Source organism: Hyperolius riggenbachi, chromosome 8 (assembly GCF_040937935.1).
Source record: "Hyperolius riggenbachi isolate aHypRig1 chromosome 8, aHypRig1.pri, whole genome shotgun sequence".
Classification (NCBI taxonomy): Eukaryota; Metazoa; Chordata; class Amphibia; order Anura; family Hyperoliidae; genus Hyperolius; species Hyperolius riggenbachi.
The window spans coordinates 300,074,198-300,092,382 of record NC_090653.1 but is presented as its reverse complement, the minus strand read 5'-3'; the positions used below and the strand labels follow the sequence as shown (position 1 = coordinate 300,092,382).

General features: G+C 46.6%; 1 protein-coding gene across 1 annotated transcript in view; it reads left to right on the top strand.

Annotated features, from left to right (window-relative positions):
• TRAF1 (TNF receptor associated factor 1) overlaps positions 1 to 17,465 on the top strand; it is a 35,855-nt gene extending 18,390 nt beyond the window's left edge. Inside the window, exons 6-10 of the mRNA XM_068249958.1 lie at positions 2,148 to 2,213; positions 6,460 to 6,870; positions 9,073 to 9,250; positions 15,106 to 15,254; positions 16,459 to 17,465. Coding sequence (XP_068106059.1) covers positions 2,148 to 2,213; positions 6,460 to 6,870; positions 9,073 to 9,250; positions 15,106 to 15,254; positions 16,459 to 16,677 — 1,023 coding nt within the window. The 3' untranslated portion in view covers positions 16,678 to 17,465. The remainder of the gene's footprint in view (positions 1 to 2,147; positions 2,214 to 6,459; positions 6,871 to 9,072; positions 9,251 to 15,105; positions 15,255 to 16,458) is intronic.
• Positions 17,466 to 18,185: the final 720 nt, after the last annotated feature.

Sequence of the window (18,185 nt, the reverse complement as noted above, 5' to 3'; positions counted from 1 at the left end):
AGTCTAATCCTACCATACTATTATTATGTATTTATATAGCACTGACATCTCCTGCAGCACATTACAGAGTACATAGTCATGTCACTGACTGTCCTCAGAGGAGCTCACACTCTAATCCTACCATAGTCATAGTCTAATGTCCTACCATATTATTATTATGTATTTATATAGCACTGACATCTTCTGCAGCACAGTACAGAGTACATGGTCATGTCACTGACTGTCCTCAGAGGAGCTCACACTCTAATCCTACCATAGTCATAGTCTAATGTCCTACCATATTATTATTATTATGTATTTATATAGCACTGACATCTCCAGCAGCACATTACAGAGTACATAGTCATGTCACTGACTGTCCTCAGAGGAGCTCACACTCTAATCCTACCATAGTCATAGTCTAATGTCCTACCATATTATTATTATGTATTTATATAGCACTGACATCTTCTGCAGCACTGTACAGAGTACATAGTCATGTCACTGACTGTCCTCAGACGAGCTCACACTGTAATCCTACCATAGTCATAGTCTAATGTCCTACCATATTATTATTATGTATTTATATAGCACTGACATCTCCTGCAGCACATTACAGAGTACATAGCCATGTCACTGACTGTCCTCAGAGGAGCTCACTATCTAATCCTACCATAGTCATAGTCTAATGTCCTACCATATTATTATTATGTATTTATATAGCACTGACATCTTCTGCAGCACTGTACAGAGAACATAGTCATGTCACTGACTGTCCTCAGAGGAGCTCACAGTCTAATCCTACCATAGTCATAGTCTAATGTCCTACCATATTATTATTATGTATTTATATAGCACTGACATCTTCTGCAGCACTGTACAGAGTACATAGTCATGTCACTGACTGTCCTCAGAGGAGCTCACTATCTAATCCTACCATAGTCATAGTCTAATGTCCTACCATATTATTATTATGTATTTATATAGCACTGACATCTTCTGCAGCACTGTACAGAGAACATAGTCATGTCACTGACTGTCCTCAGAGGAGCTCACAATCTAATCCTGTCATAGTCTAATGTCTAATCATATTATTATTATGTATTTATATAGCACTGGCATCTTCTGCAGCACATTACAGAGTACATAGTCATGTCACTGACTGTCCCCAGAGGAGCTCACACTCTAATCCTGTCATAGTCTAATGTCCAATCATATTATTATTATGTATTTATATAGCACTGGCATCTTCTGCAGCACTGTACAGAGAACATAGTCATGTCACTGACTGTCCTCAGAGGAGCTCACAATCTAATCCTGTCATAGTCTAATGTCCAATCATATTATTATTATGTATTTATATAGCACTGGCATCTTCTGCAGCACATTACAGAGTACATAGTCATGTCACTGACTGTCCCCAGAGGAGCTCACACTCTAATCCTACCATAGTCATAGTCTTATGTCCTACCATATTATTATTATGTATTTATATAGCACTGACATCTTCTGCAGCACATTACAGAGTACATAGTCATGTCACTGACTGTCCTCAGAGGAGCTCACAATTTAATCCTACCATAGTCATAGTCTAATGTCCTACCATATTATTATGATGTATTTATATAGCACTGACATTTTCTGCAGCACATTACAGAGTACATAGTCATGTCACTGACTGTCCTCAAAGGAGCTCACACTCTAATCCTACCATAGTTATATTCTAATGTCCCACCATATTATTATTATTATTATTATTATTATTATGTATTTATATAGCACTGACATCTTCTGCAGCACATTACAGAATACATAGTCATGTCACTGACTGTCCTCAGAGGAACTCACACTCTAATCCTACCATAGTCATAGTCTAATGTCCTACCATATTATTATTATGTATTTATATAGCACTGGCATCTTCTGAAGCACATTACAGAGTACATAGTCATGTCACTGACTGTCCTCAGAGGAGCTCACACTCTAATCCTACCATAGTCCTAGTCTAATGTCCTACCATATTATTATTATGTATTTATATAGCACTGGCATCTTCTGAAGCACATTATAGAGTACATAGTCATGTCACTGACACAGACTGTCTCACTGTACTCTTTTCATGCTTCCAGGAAATCATACACATTAATTAAAATCCTAATTCATTGCAGAACCATAATTGTGCCAATGGTTGGAAGGAGAAATGCCGATTTTCCTCGTTTGGCTGCAGCTACAGGGTGAGTACAGGGGGCAGGAGAATAAAAAGGTTATCATAGTCACTGACAGTTGCATGTGACCAGCGTGTCCACAGGGGGGCACTGTTCTGTGAGGGTTGCAGTTGCATGTGACCAGCGTGTCCACAGGGGGGCACTGTTCTGTGAGGGTTGCAGTTGCATGTGACCAGCGTGTCCACAGGGGGGCACTGTTCTGTGAGGGTTGCAGTTGCATGTGACCAGCGTGTCCACAGGGGGGCACTGTTCTGTGACGGTTGCAGTTGCATGTGACCAGCGTGTCCACTGGAGGGCACTGTTCTGTGAGGGTTGCATGGTCGCATAAAGTGAAACAGAGAACACTGCCTTGCTTTGGTAATTATGATATTAGGCCATTATCTCTAGTATCACTATACAAGGTGAGACTGGTGGGTCTCATACATAGGGGTGTATTCAGCAAAAGTCCGTAAAACTGCTGCGTGTAGAGAGTGCATGGCAATTTTACCGCTAATGCCGACCATTATTCTTTTATCATTTAGTATTTATATAGCGCTGACATCTTCCGCAGCGCTGTACAGAGTATATATATTGTCTTGTCACTGACTGTCCCTCAGAGGAGCTCACACTCTAATCTCTACCATAGTCCTATGTCTATGTATTATGTATCAAACGCAGATAGAACAGAGGCGCCAAAAAGAGTAAAAACACTATTATTTAAAAACAGTAAAAAGAGGGAAGGTAAGGTGGACTTACCTCCCTCTAGCAGTGGAAAACAAAACTCTGAGGTAGAGTAGAATGCATTTATTAAACAGTGTAACTCCCAAAGATGCAACGCGTTTCGCGGGCCACAGCACCGCTTCCTCAGGCTATACAGGAGTTCAAAAAAGCTGTAAATGGGACATATACATAAATCAACAAAAAAGCATCAAACACTGACAGAGGCATACAGCTGTAACATTGGAACATAAATTTCATTATAACCAGCATCTGCTGGTCTGTGAAGGTCAGATAAGTCTATCTTATCTAAGCAAAAAACACAAAAAAAAAAAAAAAAAAAAAAAGGTTGTGTGACAGTGGGGAGAGTGCATGCTCTCTAAACTGTTTTTACACTTGCATAGTCTTGGCGGTTATATCATTGTGATTGTTTCAGTCCGAATATACATGTGTAAAGATTCTTGCATTAACTAGAATAAAGTAACCCTCTCAGCCCGATTAGCTGCATTGAAAGCAGGCTCAGGCAGAGTAGGATCACCTAGGATATGTGCTGTATAACACTAAGTGCTTATAAGTAACAACAAGACATTTACCAAGTGCTTGCTCTAAAATTAATGGCAGTGAAAGAACGATGTGTAATAAGGTGGTAGTGTCTACTACCAGTGGAACAAAAAAGCGAGGAGCTGGCTGTTAGCCAGTGGGTGACATACCTGTATCCAATCCAAGTATTGAATGAGCGCCTCTGTGCGGGCGTGCTCCATAAAGCCTCTATTTGTACTTAGCTAGGAGAGGTGGGGGCCAATCAGTGTGCGCCACACGCCGGAGAAGTACGCCCACCATCGGCCTGGCCAATGGGGAGATCCGGTGGAATTCCAACAAAATGACGCCTATGTGGCGGTCGCCATCTTGTGGGTTGGAATAGGAATGTCTCCTGTATGGCAGTCGCCATTTTGTTGGTTTGTATGTGGGGCAGACATAATAATGTCGCATGGGAGGGCGGCCGCCATCTTGTGGGTTAGAAAGGTACTTTTGTGTATTGATGCTTCGATGGTGGCTGCCATTTTTTTGGTGGGGAACCAGGAACAACTATATGAAGCAGAGTGCTGATTGTGTTAGACAATTCGGGAAGCTATTTGCAGAGACAATAATTATAAACAGCATATGATCAATAATCAAATATAAATAGACGTGCAACGGGAAAAAAAATAATAAACGTGCAACGGTAAAAAAAAAAAAAAAAAAAAAAAAAAAAAACTGTTGTTAATAGGTATCAATCTGGTGTTATGCTGAAACTAAGACATGATATATAAAATACTCCATAAGATATCAGATTAAATGCGATGTATAATAAAGGATGTATAAAAAGAATGTATGAAAAACATTCTACAAGGTATCTAAAAAGACCATACAATATCGAATTGATAATATAAAAATAAATATAAATATAGATGTAATAGACAATATGGGTATAAATGCATGTTATTAAATAAACCTTAAAAAGGACTAAAAATTCTAAGACATCTTAAAAAGAGAGCGACTAGAAAAGTACATAAAACATTCGGTCAGGTTGCTGCAGCCGGCACCATAACAGATTTCCAGTTTATGAGTAGTGTAATTAAAAATTAGTATATTTTTTCCAGAATTTCATTTAATCCATCCGGTACTAGACTTTTTAGTATCTGGATCCAGTACATCTCCTGTTTTTTTAGGGTATCAAAGGAATGGGGCAGTGAGGGCGGTAGTGCTTCAATGAAGGTGAACTTAAGGAAGTGAGGGTCGTTGTTGTGGTGAGTGCCGAAGTTGACGTGAGACGCTGTGGAGGGGATAGTTATTCAGAATGTTCCTTTTGTGTTGGCCGACCCTGCTCCGGGCCGTTTGTGTGGTCCGACCGACATACTGCAGTCCGCAGGGGCATGATATCAGATAAACAATATTAGAGGTGTGGCAGGTGATGTTTTGTTTGATTGGATACACAATGGTGGTGGCTTTAGATTGAAAGGAGTTTGATTGGATGATGAAAGGGCAGGCGAGGCAGCGTGCGCTGTTGCAGGGGTAGGATCCTGCACCTCTAGGGTCCTCTTGTATTTGAGTGTTCTGTGTTTTTAGTCTACTGGGTATGTCTATGTATGTATCATGTAGTGTATGTATCGTAGTCTAGGGCCAATTCACTTATCTGTATGTTTTTGGGATGTGGGAGGAAACCGGAGTGCCCGGAGGAAACCCACACAGACACGGGGAGAACATACAACCTCCATGCAGATAGTGGCCTGGCTGGGATTCAAACATAGCTGACAATAAGAAAGAACATGTTTAGCGCAACCCATATTACCTAGGGAATGCGAGCATTACCAGGATACCGTGCACTACGCAAATTTGATTTTAGACTAAACTGATCAAAATTAGAGCAATTGGACATATTGGGGCAATACGTTTCTGGCAGATTTGACCAGAGTGAATTGAATTTGTCAGGAATCAAACAGGAAAATCGATGGACGTCTGGCCAATTTTTAGCTTTGCGTCCTTAAAGCCAATGGGTACCGCTATCCAAATAAAAAAGTCAGATACTCACCTAAGGAGAGGGAAGGCTCGGTCCTAATGAGCCTTCCCTCTCCTCTCCCGGTGCCCTCGGTGCTGCGCTGGCTCCCCCGTTCGCGTCCGCCGCCGCAGGGACTTCGGAGGTCTTCAGGAGCACTCGGGCTTCCGAAGACGGGCCGCTCCATACTACGTACGCACACGCGATTGCATCATAGAAGGCGCTCCCGCATGTGTAGTATGGAGCGGCCCGTCTTCGGGAGCCCGAGTGCTCCCAAAGGCTTCCGAAAGCTCCCTTCGGCAGCGGAAGTGGCAGTATTTGACTGAACTGGTCGAACACTGCTACGGGGGATCCTGCGCGGGACCGGGCACCGGGAGAGGAGAGGGATTGCTCATTAGGACCAAGCCTTCCCTCTCCTTAGGTGAGTATCTGACTTTTTTATTTTGATAACGGTAAACATTCACTTTAAGAGGAACCTGAAGTGAGAGGGATAAGGAGGCTGACATGTTTATTTCTTTTTACACGATACACATTGCCTGGCTGTCCTACTGATCCTCTGCCTTTAATACTTTTAGCCATAGCCCCTGAACAAGCATGCAGCGGATCAGGTGTTTCTGACAAAAATCTGACAAGATTATCTGCATGCTTGTTTCAGGTGTAGGATTCAGATACTACTGATACCAGAATGATCAGCAGGACTGCCAGGTAACTGGTATTGTTGAAAAGGAATGGATCCTCTGCCTCTAATACTTTTAGCCATAGCCCCTGAACAAGCATGCAGCAGATCAGGTGCTCTGACTGAAGTGTGACAGCATTTGCTTCATGCTTGTTTCAGGTGTGTGAGTCAGACATTACTGCAGCCAGAGAGATCAGCAGGGCTGCCAGGCAACTGGTATTGTTTAACAGGAAATAAATATGGCAGCCTCCATATCCCTCTTACTTCAGGTGCCCTTTAATGTGCACATCAAACATTTACATGTCATTTCACAGCTCCCTCTGTTGCTCACTGACATGTCCTCTTTACAGGGGAGCAAAGAAAAGATGAAGGAGCATGAGAAGTCCTCAGCGGCGATGCACTTGTCGATGATCTTCCCAGTTTTACTACAGATGAAGAACAGCCTGACCCTGACAGAGGGGCCTGAAAATGGGTTCCACAACCACCTGGAGGATCCCACCATCCGGGCCGCCAGAAAAGTGTTCTCCACTTTACAGCCGGGGGAGCTGAACGGTAAAGTCACAGCTGACTACAGCTGTCTGAACGGCTCCTCGGGGGCGGAGCTTCTCGCCAGGCTGGCTGTGCAGGAGGCCAGGATGCAGGTGTTTGAAAACATTATCGCTGTCCTGAACCGCGAGGTGGAGAACGCCAACGCTGAGCAAATCGCAGCCCAGGAGCAGAGGAACGAAGACCAGCAGAAACTGAAAGCGTGTGAGCAGAAGGTGAGGAGTCAGTATTCACCACAATGTGCAAAGGAGGTTCCACTAAAGTGGACCTGCACAGGACAAACGGAAACATAGAGACATGCACCTTGTATGTATTTAGAGAGTTTAACTTGTTTAAAGAGAACCAGAGATGAAGCACCCTCTTGTATTTTACCTTATAAATCAGTGGGAACATGACAGTAAACACCTAATCTGCCCTTTGTTTCATTGTTCTCTGTGTAATCTGACTGTTATCACCTCTGATAAGAATCCCTGACTGAGAAGTCAGGCTGCTCCGTCTAGCTTTGCTACAGAAAGATTATAGCTGAGTCTGTCTTCTGTGGTGTTATTTCAAGCCCAAGCCTGCCCCCTTGTGGCTTTGCTATAATGACTCAGCAATAATCATTCCCAGCAAAGCCAGATTTAATTGCTCAGTCTGGGATTCTTGTGACTGCTGATAACAGACACTTTTAGCAGTGAGGGTGAAACAGAGATCATGGTAAGTGTTTTCTCTCATGTTCCCACTGATATACATGGTAAAATACACAAGGGTGCTTCCTCTCTGGTTCCCTTTAAGGAGAGTCTGAAGCGAGAATAAATCTCGCTTCAGTGCTTATATTCAGCAGGGGCACGTGGCTAAACGGAGGTCCCTTACCTCCCAAATCCCCTCCGTGCAGCGGGGGATCTCTTCCTGGTGAGGCAGGGCTAATGGCCGCAGCCCTGCCTCACGCGCGTCTGTCAGCGCGCATCTCCGCCTCTCCCCTGCCCAGTCTTCCTTCGCTGAGAGGGGCGGGGGAGAGGCGGCGATGCGCCGCTGATAGACACGCATGGAGGCAGGGCTGCAGTCGTTAGCCCTGCCTCAACATCAGCAAAATCTACGACCAAGTTGGTCGTACATTTTGCAGGGGGGGATTTGGGGGGTAAGGGACCCCCGTTTAGCCGCGGGATAGCGGCGTTTTAGCAGGCGCACACGTGCCCCTGCTGAGTATAAGCACTGAAGCGAGATTTATTCTCGCTTCAGTGTCTCTTTAATCCCTCTCATTTATTGTGTCTAATCACAAGTTGTAATTTGATCTCTCCCATGACTCCACATGACTGCCTATGGCAGAGATGGCAGATAAGCCCATTTGAAAGCACAGGATGTTAACCCTATGTCTGCTTTCATGAATCAGGAAGTAGATACAGTGCAGATTTATTTCAGGATTTGTATCAGCTGTAACAAAGAAATGTTTTTTGTTTCTGTTACAGATCTTTTAGAACAGAGGACATTCTGAGTTCAGGTCCGCTATAAAGTGGACCTGAACTCTTGCACAGGACAGAAGGAAAACAGAGAGAAATGTACCCTGTGTGTATTTAGAGAGTTTGAGGTTGTCTAATTCCGTCTTAATCTGTGACTAATCACCACTGTAATTTGATCTCTTAGCTGTGTCAGCTCAGGAATCTTCTCAGCCAGGCAGAGCAGCTAATTTGTAAAAACAGGATGTTAACCCTATTTCTGCTTCTATGAAAGCAAGAAGTAGACACACTGCAGATTTATGCAGCTGTATCAAATAAATGTTTTTCTTTAAAGGTTGTTATACTGTCGCTTATCTTTTAGAGCTGAGAAGAAGTTCTGAGTTCAGGTCCGCTTTAAAGAGGCACTGTGGTGACATACGGAAGAATGTAGTCAATTATTTATGGTACTCTTTTTTTACGTTAACCATCCTGGTTTCAGCAGAAGAAACGCTTGGTACGTGAGCCCGCCTTCCTAGTGATCTTTAGCCTAGGCTGCTTAATTATGCAACCTCCTGCCACAGTGCACTCTGGGAAAACAGGTGTTGTTTCTGCTCAATAAACACAGTAAGGCTGGGTTCACACATAAAAGGTGACCAGTCCTGTCAGTTTTATATGGCCTGGTTCACACCTATATCTGTACATTTCCTGTCCTGTCAGTTTTGCATCAGTTTTTTAGGAGTTTTCTATGGCTCACAATTAGTTGCATTGTTAAACGGGCATCTTGGCAGCAGCGATCTTCGTGGGATTATAATAATCGAATCATTTGGTTGGTCGGCCGCCAAGCCGCATGAGTTGAGGGATGAGTTGGAGAGATCTCAGTTATGAATGTGATATAACCGGCAGGTAGCATGCTGGATACACACCATTGATTTTGGTTGGGCTGGAAACAGGGGGGATTGCACACACGTCACAGCCTCTGAGCCAGACTGTCCTGACTTTTACCAGATCGTCAATCTGCGCTGCACGCTGGCAAGGAAGGAGGTGGAGCTGAATGAGCTGCACGTGCGCCTGGCCTCCACCGAGCAAACCTCTTACGATGGCGTGTTTCTATGGAGGATCTCCGACCTGACGCAGAAATGTCACGACGCGGTGACCGGACGGGCTGTCAGCCTTTATTCTCCAGGTACTGAACAGGCATTACATTCTCCTGCACTGCATGTGCTACTCTGTCACTTATATGACCCTTTATTTATTTTATGTACTGTATTTTCTTTTTGCACTGACTGATCCGTTCCTCTTAAAGTTAGGCGTGTGTGTGTGTGTGTGTGTGGGAGGGGGTGTTAGGATTAGACATTGGCATGGGGTTGATTAGGGTTAGGCATCAGTAGAGGGATGTCTTAGGGATAGGCATTGGTAGAAGGAGGAGGGTCTTAGGGTTAGGCATTGGTAGAGGGAGGTCTTAGGGTTAGGCATCGGAAGAGGGAGGTCTTAGGGTTAGGCATCGGTACAGGGAGGTCTTAGGGTTAGGCATTGTTAGAGGGAGGTCTTAGGGTTAGGCATCGGTAGAAGGAGGAAGGTCTTAGGGTTAGGCATCGGTAGAGGGAGGTCTTGGGGTTAGGGCATTGGTAGGTGGGGGTCTTAGGGTTAGGCATCGGTAGAGGGAGGTGTTAGGCATCGGTAGAGAGAGGTCTTAGGGTTAGGCATCGGTAGAGGGAGGTCTTAGGGTTAGGCATCGGTAGAGGGTAGAGGGAGAGGGAGGTGTTTGGGTTAGGCATCGGTAGAGGGAGGTCTTAGGGTTAGGCATCAGTAGAGGGAGGTCTTAGGGTTAGGCATCGGTAGAGGGAGGTCTTAGGGTTAGGCATCGGTAGAGGGAGGTCTTAGGGTTAGGCATCGGTAGAGGGAGGTCTTAGGGTTAGGCATCGGTAGAGGGAGGTCTTAGGGTTAGGCATCGGTAGAGGGAGGTCTTAGGGTTAGGCATCGGTAGAGGGAGGTCTTGGTGTTAGGCATCGGTACAGGGAGGTCTTAGAATTAGGCGTCGGTACAGGGAGGTCTTAGGGTTAGGCATCGGTAGAGGGAGGTCTTAGGGTTAGGCATCGGTAGAGGGAGGTCTTATGGTTAGGCATCGGTAGAGGGAGGTCTTAGGGTTAGGCATCGGTAGAGGGAGGTCTTAGGGTTAGGCATCGGTAGAGGGAGGTCTTAGAGTTAGGCGTCGGTACAGGGAGGTCTTAGGGTTAGGCATCGGTAGAGGGAGGTCTTAGGGTTAGGCATCGGTACAGGGAGGTCTTAGGGTTAGGCATCGGTAGAGGGAGGTCTTAGGGTTAGGCATCGGTAGAGGGAGGTCTTAGGGTTAGGCATCGGTAGAGGGAGGTCTTAGGGTTAGGCATCGGTAGAGGGAGGTCTTAGGGTTAGGCATCGGTAGAGGGAGGTCTTAGGGTTAGACATCGGTAGAGGGAGGTCTTAGGGTTAGGCATCGGTAGAGGGAGGTCTTAGGGTTAGGCATCGGTAGAGGGAGGTCTTAGGGTTAGGCATCGGTACAGGGAGGTCTTAGGGTTAGTCATCGGTAGAGGGAGGTCTTAGGGTTAGGCATCGGTAGAGGGAGGTCTTAGGGTTAGGCATCGGTAGAGGGAGGTCTTAGGGTTAGGCATCGGTAGAGGAAGGTCTTAGGGTTAGGCATCGGTAGAGGGAGGTCTTAGGGTTAGGCATTGGTAGAGGGAGGTCTTAGGGTTAGGCATTGGTAGAGGGAGGTGTTAGGGTTAGGCATCGGTAGAGGGAGGTCTTGGGGTTTGGCATCCGTAGAGGAAGGTTGTAGGGTTAGACATCAGTAGAGGGAGGTCTTAGGGTTAGGCATCGGTAGAGGGAGGTCTTAGGGTTAGGCATTGGTAGAGGGAGGTCTTAGGGTTAGGCATTGGTAGAGGGAGGTGTTAGGGTTAGGCATCGGTAGAGGGAGGTCTTGGGGTTTGGCATCCGTAGAGGAAGGTTGTAGGGTTAGACATCAGTAGAGGGAGGTCTTAGGGTTAGGCATCGGTAGAGGGAGGTCTTAGGGTTAGGCATTGGTAGAGGGAGGTCTTGGGGTTTGGCATCCGTAGAGGAAGGTCTTAGGGTTTGGCATCGGTAGAGGAAGGTTGTAGGGTTAGGCATCAGTAGAGAGGTCTTCAGGTTAGACATTGGCAGGGGGTGATTAGGGTTAGGCATCAGTTGAGGGAAGTCTTAGGGTTAGGCATCAGTTGAGGGAAGTCTTAGGGTTAGGCATTGGAGGGTTGGTTAGAGTTAGGCATTGGTAAAGGGAGTGTTCTGTGTGAGAGTAGGGTTAGGTTAGCTGTAGTAAATCGGCATTACCTCTGTAAAACAGTAGAATATTGGTAAATGTTATCAATATTCTACCAGCTATTTTCCGTCGCCCAAATCTCTCTGGCACTTGTTAAGGGTGAGTGGAGTCATGGTACTCACACTTGTTACTCGACTCCTGCAGGTGGCCCCCAGCGGTAGGTTAGCCACACCCATGAGGAGGAAGTGGTTGAGCATTGTGGGGGCGTCGTAAGAGGTATACTGAAGGACCCATTATTTGTAGTTACAGATAACATAATGTGGAAATAACAATGTAAGGCTAGGTGAATATTTCCGCGCTGAATAATGCACACCGGGGTCAGGAGGCCTCATTCCAGTGAAGGTCGGGCTGGATTTTCCTGGGAACGTTGCCCAGTCCTGGGCAGAGCATAAGTGGTTAAGTGCTCTCCAGAGAGTCTTCAAATCCCCAAACTGAGCTGAGTCACCCGGCAAGTGAAACAGACTTGGAATTTTCACAGCGTTTCGGTTTTGTTTGTTTTTTTGCTCGTTCAGAAAAAGCATGAATGTAGAGCGAAGGTGATCAGTTCTAATCGCTCCTTTTCCCATCTCATTTCCAGTGGACATCTGCCAGATGCACCCCGAGGAGGCATATCAAATCACTGAAAGTGGGTAAAACAGACCCCAGTGGCTGAATGCCCCAATGGGAAGTCTCTGTGTCCAATAGGAGAAGCTCTTGGGGCTCAAATGTACGCAGGGGCGTAACCAGAGGGGAGCAGCTCCTGCAATCACAGGGGGGGCTCAGAGCTGTGGGGGTCCCGTCCCAACTACTAAGCTTCCCTTACTCTTATACAGGGGACTGAACTTCAGATCAGGTGGTTTGTGGCTACACTTGTTATGGGTGTGACGATCCTGATGGCCACACTTGCTGTATGACCCCTGTGAGATGGGCCCCCAGGCCGCGAGGGTCACCAGGGGGAGGCAAGGGAAGGTGTGTGAGATGAGCCCCCCAGGCCGCGAGGGTCACCAGGGGGAGGCAAGGGAAGGTGTGTGTGATGGGCCCCAAGGCTGTGAAGGGCTCCAAGGGGAGGCAAGGGAGCTGGCTGAAGAAGCAGTAGCCAGGGTGTGAGGGGTCGTTGGTAATCCTCAACACTTGGTAGCGCAGTCTGGAGATTTAGAGGAGGTCAACTGGGGGGAGGGGTTTTCCAATAATCCTCTTCGCTGATCTGATGACCCTCTGTACTGTCGTTTGTATCTGTGCCGTTGGTGGAGAAGCCAACCTAACCCTCTTGTCACACAAACCCTCCCTCTACCGATGCCTAACCCACCCTCCCATGCCCAAATCTAACTGACCCCTCCCCCTCCCCACACACCCATTCACTACCACCAATGCCTAAGCCTAACCGATCCCCCCTGTAGCAAAATCTGATGATATTTAGCACTAAACCTAACTCTATTCTCATACAAGCCATCCATCCAATGTCTAACCTTAGCCAACCCCCCACCCCACAGATGCCTAATCCTATACAACCCCCCCTCCCCACAGATGCCTAATCCTCGCCAAGCCCCGTTCCCCACAGATGCCTACCCCTAGCCAACCCCCCAAACCAATGATGCCTAACTTAGCCAACTCCCCCACCCACAGATGCCTAACCCTAGTCAACCTCACACCCACAGATACCTAACCCTAGCCAACTCCTCTACCCACAGATGCCTAACCCTAGTCAACCACCCACCCACAGATGCCTAACTTTAGCCAACTCCACCACCCACAGATGCTTAACCCTAGTCAACCTCCCACCCACAGATGCCTAACCTTAGCCAACCTCCCACCCACAGATGCTTAACCCTAGCTAACCCCCCACCCACAGATGCCTAACCTTAGCCAACCCCCCACCCACAGATGCCTAACCTTAGCCAACCTCCCACCCACAGATGCCTAACCTTAGCCAACCTCCCACCCACAGATGCTTAACCCTAGCTAACCCCCCACCCACAGTTGCCTAACCTTAGCCAACCCCCCACCCACAGATGCCTAACCTTAGCCAACCTCCCACCCACAGATGCCTAACCCTAGCTAACCCCCCACCCACAGATGCCTAACCTTAGCCAACCCCCCACCCACAGATGCCTAACCTTAGCCAACCTCCCACCCACAGATGCCTAACCCTAGCTAACCCCCCACCCACAGATGCCTAACCTTAGCCAACCCCCCACCCACAGATGCCTAACCTTAGCCAACCTCCCACCCACAGATGCCTAACCCTAGCTAACCCCCCACCCACAGATGCCTAACCTTATGGTGGCCACTAATGATCCAATCTTTTTCATCCAATCTTACCATTTCTATCTAATAGAAGGGAACTGCCTATAGTATCCAATTAATATATTCCATCAGTTTACTCTTCTACTACATAGATTTGGTAAGATTGGATAAAAAAGATTGGATCATTAGTGGCCACCCTTAGCCAACCACCCACCCACCCACCCACAGATGCCTAACCTTAGCCAACCCCCCCCCCCCACACACACACACACACACACACACACACACCAACAGATGCCTAACTCTAGCCAACCCCCTTCCCCACAGAAGCCTAACCCTAGAAGACCCCCCACCCTTTGATGCCTAACCCTAGCCAACTCCCCCCCACCCCCCACAGATGCCTAACCCTACAAGACCCCCCACCATGCCTAACATAAAAGCCCCCCGCTGTAAACCCAACAATATCTGCGCCACTGTTGCCGCCAACTACAATAAATATTGTATTTGGGGAAGTTTGCGCGCTGCCAGAGACAGCCATGTTAATAGTGGCTGTAAGCAAAAATGTGAGGTGCCCGCTATTTGCACTCTGTTTGAATAGCGGGTGGTCCAGCACCTGTGGGTGAAGCCACTATTAAGATGGGTGCCTATGGTGGCGCCATACTTCCCAGGCAGGCACCCAAGTTTTCTGTTACCCAGTTGGAGGCTTCTTTCTAAAGTAAAAGGAGCCTCCGGTGTATATTTGGCACCACTGTACATACAAACAGCACCCCTAGTGGCTGAACGGGATAGCTGGAGGTTTCTGAGTGAAATCCTGTCTACCTTGCAGCGGGGTCTTGTGTTGGCATGATCAATGAGATGCTATTATAGCTCGTATGCAAATTCAATGCAAATTGTACGCACTTCCTGCTGATTTTAATTGGCCCAAATGCCAGCTGTGTACAATCTGTGTGTCACCCAGAAATGGTATCATCTCAATGAACTTCTCTAGCTTTATTCATAACAGACGCGTGCACAAAAGTGATTTACAGAGGAGCTCCAGTGAAAATAATGTAATAAAAAAGTGCTTCATTTTTACAATAATTATGTATAAATGATTTAGTCAGTGTTTGCCCATTGTAAAATATTTTAAATCCCTGATTTATATTCTGACATTTACGGTAACACACGGTGACATTTTTACTGCTGGCAACTGGCAGGTGATGTAGCTGCTGCATGCTGTTTTGGCAGTTGGAAACAGCTGTAAACAGCTATTTCCCACAATGCAACAAGGTTCACAGACAGGAAACTGCCAAGAGTACATACTCAAAATGTCTTTGTGGGAGGGGTTTTACCACAATATCAGCCATACAGCGCCCCCTGATGGTCTGTTTGTGAAAAGGAATAGATTTCTCATGTAAAAGGGGGTATCAGCTACTGATTTGGATAAAGTTCAATTCTTTGTCGGAGTTTCTCTTTAACTGATGAGTAAAACTCTCTCTCTCTTTCTGCAGCTTTCTACACGGCCAGGTATGGCTATAAAGTGTGCCTCCGCATCTACCTGAATGGCGATGGAGCCGGGAAGGGAACGCACATCTCGCTATTTTTCGCCATCATGAAAGGAGAGTATGACGCCTTGCTTGCCTGGCCCTACAAACACAAGGTAATACACCCCCTCAGTCCGCACCTCAGAAATCAATGGAGCAGATATAGAATGTGATATCGTACAGCTAAAGGCAGCAAAGCCGGCCAGACAGCATACAAGCATACAAGTGGACCGATCGACCATGAAAATCTGTGTCGCAACAAGCATGCCCTATCGACCATTCAACTGATTTGGAGCCAAAATCTGTCGAATGTATTGATCGAGCATGCTGGGACATCTCGGGCCGACGTGGTCAATTGGATGCACAGGGGTAACGGTGTACAGTATCGTGGCAAACGCGAAGGACACCTAGGCTGCTGTTCCCCCAAATATAAATGTGCACCTTCCCCCGCGCACAGATTTCAAATGTCCTTGGCCAAACTTCAGTGCAGAGTGAAGCCAAAAGACGTCTCACCGTACGCCTGGTGAAAGTCGGGGGTTTGCGGTAATGCTATTCCCCCTCCGAGTTGCTGCTATGAAGATCGGTTCATTCGATTCTCAATCAGATTTCTCCTGAAATATGGTCAAGATTAATGATGGTCATGTCCACACCTCCCAACTTTTAGAGATGAGAAAGATGTACACATAAGCCACACCCCTGATCACGCCCCCGTCACACATGCCATAAAATGTTGTTTTATAATTCAAACCACACCGGTCCTTTCTATCCTGGTTCATTTTCCTTCATAACATTTTAAAATAAATATATTAATTTAAAGCATGGGAATAAAGTTTAGAGTCAATCAAACACATTTTTAGTAGAGAAATATATATATTTGCATAGAAATAGGGACAAAGTCCTGAAAGAGGGACAAATGAGGAGGAAAGAGGGACAAGGCTCCCAAAGAGGGGCTGTCTTTCCAAAAGAGGGACAGTTGGGAGCTATGGTCATGTCCAGGAGAACTCACGGAGAAGCATGTGATCAGTTTGGTCAGGTGATGGATCTGGAAGTCTCTGATTGGCTAGTCATGATCATGTGGTAAAGCAGGGCATGATCACAGCAAATCAGAGCTTTGCAAATCTATCAGCTGATCAAACAAATCCCATGCTTCTCCATGAGTTCTTCTAGGCATGAGCACCACTAATCAAGATCAATGTATGCAAGGTGGTAAAACAATTGTGACTGCTCTGTATTTTCTGGATGGGGCTGGTATGGATAGTGGATAGTATTCTATATAACATTGGCATTCATTGACCCGATGACTTTTCTCTGATTTTTCAGGTGACTTTTATGCTCCTGGACCAGACGAACCGCGAGCACGTGTTCGACGCCTTCCGGCCGGACGTTTCCTCCGCCTCCTTCCAGCGGCCGGTGAACGACATGAACATCGCCAGCGGCTGCCCCTTGTTCTGCCCGCTACCCAAGTTAAAGTCCAGCGCCAACCACTACGTCCAGGAGGACACCATGTTCATCCGCTGCATCATCGACACCAACTCGTGATAACAGCAGCTCCACCATATACATTAGATACGACGGCGGATCTCATAGCTCAATGGACTCGTAACGCTTCTCTGTCTGGGTGGCATATTCCTAGCTTCAAAAACTCTTCTACGTTGGCCATGGGACACCAAAAAGTCACTTCGGAAAGTCGATTTTCTCTGTGAAAGACGCTCGATTGACAATCAGAAAAGATCAGAAGAATCTGTAAAGTGACGGTCACACAACCCCTTCCTCTGCATGCCACAAGCATGGAAGCCACGAGCCAATGCTCCACTGCCAGGAAAGCAGAGAGCCCAGGGCCCAGCATAAATCAAGGTGACATGTATGTAGCAACGAGTCCGTAGCTTCTATGTATGCCCTCCCAATTCAGAGAACATCTGTGACAGATTCCCATTCAAATGTCATTTAGACAGAAACTGGTACAGATATACATTTTGGTCTATGCCACATCTTATATTTGTGTATTGCGTTTGGGGGAAGAGATGGAGGCTGAGATATGGGCCAAGCTAACTGGTTAACCACTTAAGGACCACAGGCTACACTAGTAGATTTCAGCCATCGATCGATCCTATGGAATCAATCGTTCAAGCGGAAATCAATTCTATCAAATCTATCGATTAATTTGCGGCCGATTTCGATCAATTTGATGTATCTGACAGGATGGAAAATCTAGGTCGGTCGGCTGCTGGCAGCACATCGATGGCACATAGAGTTGCATTGGATCTAATGGTCCAATAATGCATTTATGCTGGATACACACGGTGCGTTCGTGCACTCGATTTTCCCGTCGATTCGTTTATTTCCAACATGTCCGATTTGGATTTCGATAGATCGTTAGGTCGATTCGCATGCAAAGTATGCCGAATCGACCTAACGATCCATCGAAATCCAAATCGGACATGTTGGAAATAAACGAATCGACGGGAAAATCGAGTGCACGAACGCACCGTGTGTATCCAGCATTAGAAAGATCTGTTCCTAGTGTGTGGCACACATCAGATAGATTCCTGTCAGATTCCACTTGACAGGCATCTGACAGAAATCTATCTGATGGTCGAATCTGCTGCAAATCTGTCAGTGTATGGCCATTTTTACACCTCTTATTGCCCAGGCTATTTTTTTTTACAATTCGGTGCTCTGCCGCTTTAACAGCTCGCTGCAGGGCCGCACAACTCAGCCCACAATGCTAATGTTAAAGGAGTAACTGCGCTGTGTGCTGCCTCCTCTCCCCCTCCCGTTCCCTGCTATCTGCTCATTCTGTATTCCACTGCCCCGGAGGATTCCTAAATCTGCATAGCCTCTCATGCCCCGCCCATCCAGAGCTCTTGCTCCTCCCCTTCGTTAGTCAGTGCATGAAAAAACTTTATTGTCTCCTTTATTGCCACTTCAGCCAATTCTGTGCAATTGTGCCGAGCTTGTGTGAGTTCACAAACTGTGCATGCGCAGTAAACGGAATGACTGCACTGAGGTAAGAATTTGTGCATGAAGTGCCAACCTGGAAGCTATGC